Raw genomic sequence first — 3,147 nt, 5'->3', positions numbered from 1 at the left:
GCGCCCGGCGTGTTCGTGGGACGGGCGGCCCCGGACGGCTTCCAGTAGCTTCGCGGGGGCTCGCGTAGGGCGTGCCGCGCCACGGCAGGCTGCGTGCCAGGGTCGCTCGTGTGGCGGCTCCCTCGGTGGCCTTCGGCGGAATGGCTTAGTGGAGAGCAGGGCTCGGAGCGAAGAGAGCTCGGAGCACGTGCGGGGGTGTCCCTTCCTCTGGCCGCGACCGGGACAGCAGTGGCGTGACCGCGCTGCCCGCTTCCCTGAGCCCCCGCTGGGCGCTGGCCGTGCAGGGGGCCTGGTGCAGCGCGCACACGCGTCCCCGTGTCCCCCGGGCACCACGGCGGGCCAGCCCCGCCCAACCCCCCAGCACTGAGCACCACTTACAGCTGCTGTCCCCAGGACGGCCAGTGCCAGGCCACGAGGGGCTACGAAGGGCTGCTGCGGCTCCACGTGGGGACGTGTCCTGCCCTTAGCAGGAGACCATGCACCGCAGTTACCCGGGAGCCCAGACTCCGCTGTGGCCCCGCGGACAGGAGCAGCTCACGCGGGCCTCTCGGGGCTCAGGGCCAGTGAGAAGCAGCCGAAGCGTCTGAGCCTTTGGGAGCCCGGTCCCGAGAGCCACCTGTCCCTGATGAGGGGCTGAGAACGACGACGGTGCCCGTCTGCGTGTAGAATCCTCAAACGGCACGTAAGCATTGCGCGGTCATCTCAGGAACAGAGGCAGAAGCCCAGCCGTAGGAGAGCTTCGCCGTGAACACTCCGTCCTCGCCGTGCCGGGCCTTCTCCGACGCGGGCACCCCCGTGGGAACGAACCTCTGTCACTGCCGCTCTGAGGCTCGCTCTGCGGGGCCGTCGTGCAGACCCCGTGTGTGCAGCTGCATAGGTTTCTACGAGCCATGACCTGCATAAGGTCATCGTCACCTGTCCAGGAGCTCAGGGAGGTGCCCGGCGTGTGCCACCACGATCCGAGCAGAAGAGGTAGCGGCCGTTTTGATTTATTTCAGAGGAAAACCTGTGAACTGCCCGAAGCGCGCTGTGGAAGGCACACTCATTTCCCACCTGCAAACGACTCGTGCCAGGTGTGTCAGCCATCGATCGTTTTAACGAACACATGTTCAACTGGAACGTAAATTATCGTAAATATTTTTAATTTCAAAAGATGTGAAAAGTTACAAACATTTATAGTCGCCCACTTTTCCACTTGAACGTGGTGGTGCTGAGTGACTTGCCAGCAGAGGGGGGAGCATGGGACGCGGGGGCGAGTGACCGCAGTGAGAAGGTGGGCAGACAGCGCCCCGGCCTGGCCACCAAGGTCGTTGCCAGCGGTGGTAAGTCCCACGGCTCAGTGACCGAGCTCAGCGTCGGTGGTGATAAGTCCTGTGGGCACTTCATACCCTTGATAGGACAGAAATGGCATTTCTGGGGTTTTCGTCTCGAAGCCTCAAACCTCACAGTCTGGTCAGGGAAAAACATCAGACAGATCCCAGCCGAGGCCACTCTCCAAAACCGCATGGCCACCAAAGACAAGGGGCGTCTGAGAAGCCGTCACAGCCCAGAGGAGCCTGGAGAGACACACAGCCACCAAGCGTGACGTGGTGTCCTCATGGGGTCCCGGGAGAAGAGACGATGCTGGGTAAAAACTAAGGAAATCGGAACGAAGTTCGGGCTTTAGTCAGCGCTGACGTATCGGGATTGGCTCAGTAATCGGACAGATGTGTAACGTAGGGTGTTAAGAGCTGGGAAACTGGGTGAAAGGCATGAGGAATTCACCAGGTTTGCAGTCTTTCTATAAATCAAAAATAACTTTAAATGTTTATTACATTTTTTAACGTAAGTCATAATTCTCATGACATTTAAAATTAGAATCTTTAAAAGGAGAAAGAAGAAGGAATTTGCACGCAGTTCTGAACAGTGACAAACCTGCAGTTTCGTGTCCCTTAACTAAATGCTCACGGGATCCCTGCTCCGCTGTGTGTCACGCAGAGTGAAGCCGTCGTGGGTGTCGCACAGCCCGTGTGCACGCCCGTGGTGTGGCGGGAGTCTCACCCCTGACTCTTCCTTCCCGCTCTGTCGAAACGCACGGACTCGGTCCCTTTGCCGTCACCGGAAACCCGCATGCTGAGACGAGGTGCCGTTTGAGCTGTGCCTGGTTCTCGGCTCCCCAGCTCCCTGCCCAGCTCTGTCCTCGGGCTTGTCCATGACAAGCGCGAGGAACGGAGTGCGCGTCTCCGAGACCCGCTGTGCAGGGCGGCTCCGGGCTCTCGGGCAGGTCCGGGGTGTGCGCGACAGGCGGCTTGGTCTGCCAGCTCTCTGCCTCTTGGGGCCCAGGCCTAGCACCCCGTCGCGGTTTTCTGTCTTCTCCGTGCCTTACGAAGAGAACGTGCACGACGGGACCTTGGCCTCGCCTCCCCGCCTGCTGCCGCAGCCCTCGGGGCTTCCGCAGGCCGCACTTCTACCGGGAACGATTGAAACTTTCCCAACGGGACCCTCGGCCCCTTGGGTGTGGACGAAGCTGAGTCCACAGCAGGGCATCGGGGAGACTGGCCTTTCCAAGGCCGGTCGTGACCCAGGTGCCAGCCCCTTCCGCGTCCCCGAGCTTCCTGAGAGCGGATCCACCCGCAGGACCCGCAGCGCCTCCGGGCTTCTTCCTGGGCCCTCCCTGTAAAGACCTTCAAGGTCACTGCTTTCTGAACTGCTCCCTTTCCCGGGTCTACGTGAATGCGCCCGTTTCTCCAGTGGCCGTCTTCGTCATCAGTGTCTTTTAATTTATTAATTTTTGTTTTTTATGGTGACATTGGTTAACCAAACATCATCAGCATCTTAACTGAAGAACTTGTGCACACGTCTGCTGAGTGGCCGCCCAAAAAGGAAGGAGCCTTCCGGAACTCGTGGACTAGCCATGTCGCCTTTCTCGAGACCCGCCGACTCCACGTGGCTGGGCACTGTCTGGTCGCCAGTAGGCGGGGGTGTCCCTGAATCCTGACCGTGGTTCGAGGCGCCTCACGCAGGTCGTAGGAAGAACGTCTCCGGGGCTCCGTGCTGGACACACGGGGCCTCTGGGGTCCATCCCTGTGGTGAGGCTGCGTGAACGTAGCCCCGCAGCACCAGAGATTTTGCGGGAAAGAACGAGGAATGGATGAGAGTAAACTAAGC

General features: G+C 60.3%; 1 protein-coding gene across 1 annotated transcript in view; it reads left to right on the top strand.

The window, feature by feature from the left end:
* Positions 1 to 3,147, top strand: part of SIPA1L2 (signal induced proliferation associated 1 like 2) — a 150,782-nt gene that overhangs the window by 70,478 nt on the left and 77,157 nt on the right. Inside the window, exon 4 of the mRNA XM_023523050.1 lies at positions 3,095 to 3,136. Coding sequence (XP_023378818.1) covers positions 3,095 to 3,136 — 42 coding nt within the window. The remainder of the gene's footprint in view (positions 1 to 3,094; positions 3,137 to 3,147) is intronic.

Source organism: Pteropus vampyrus, unplaced genomic scaffold (assembly GCF_000151845.1).
Source record: "Pteropus vampyrus isolate Shadow unplaced genomic scaffold, Pvam_2.0 Scaffold375, whole genome shotgun sequence".
NCBI classification, from domain to species: domain Eukaryota; kingdom Metazoa; phylum Chordata; class Mammalia; order Chiroptera; family Pteropodidae; genus Pteropus; species Pteropus vampyrus.
Note: the sequence above shows the minus strand (reverse complement) of the source record. Positions and strands in the feature narration are given on the sequence as shown.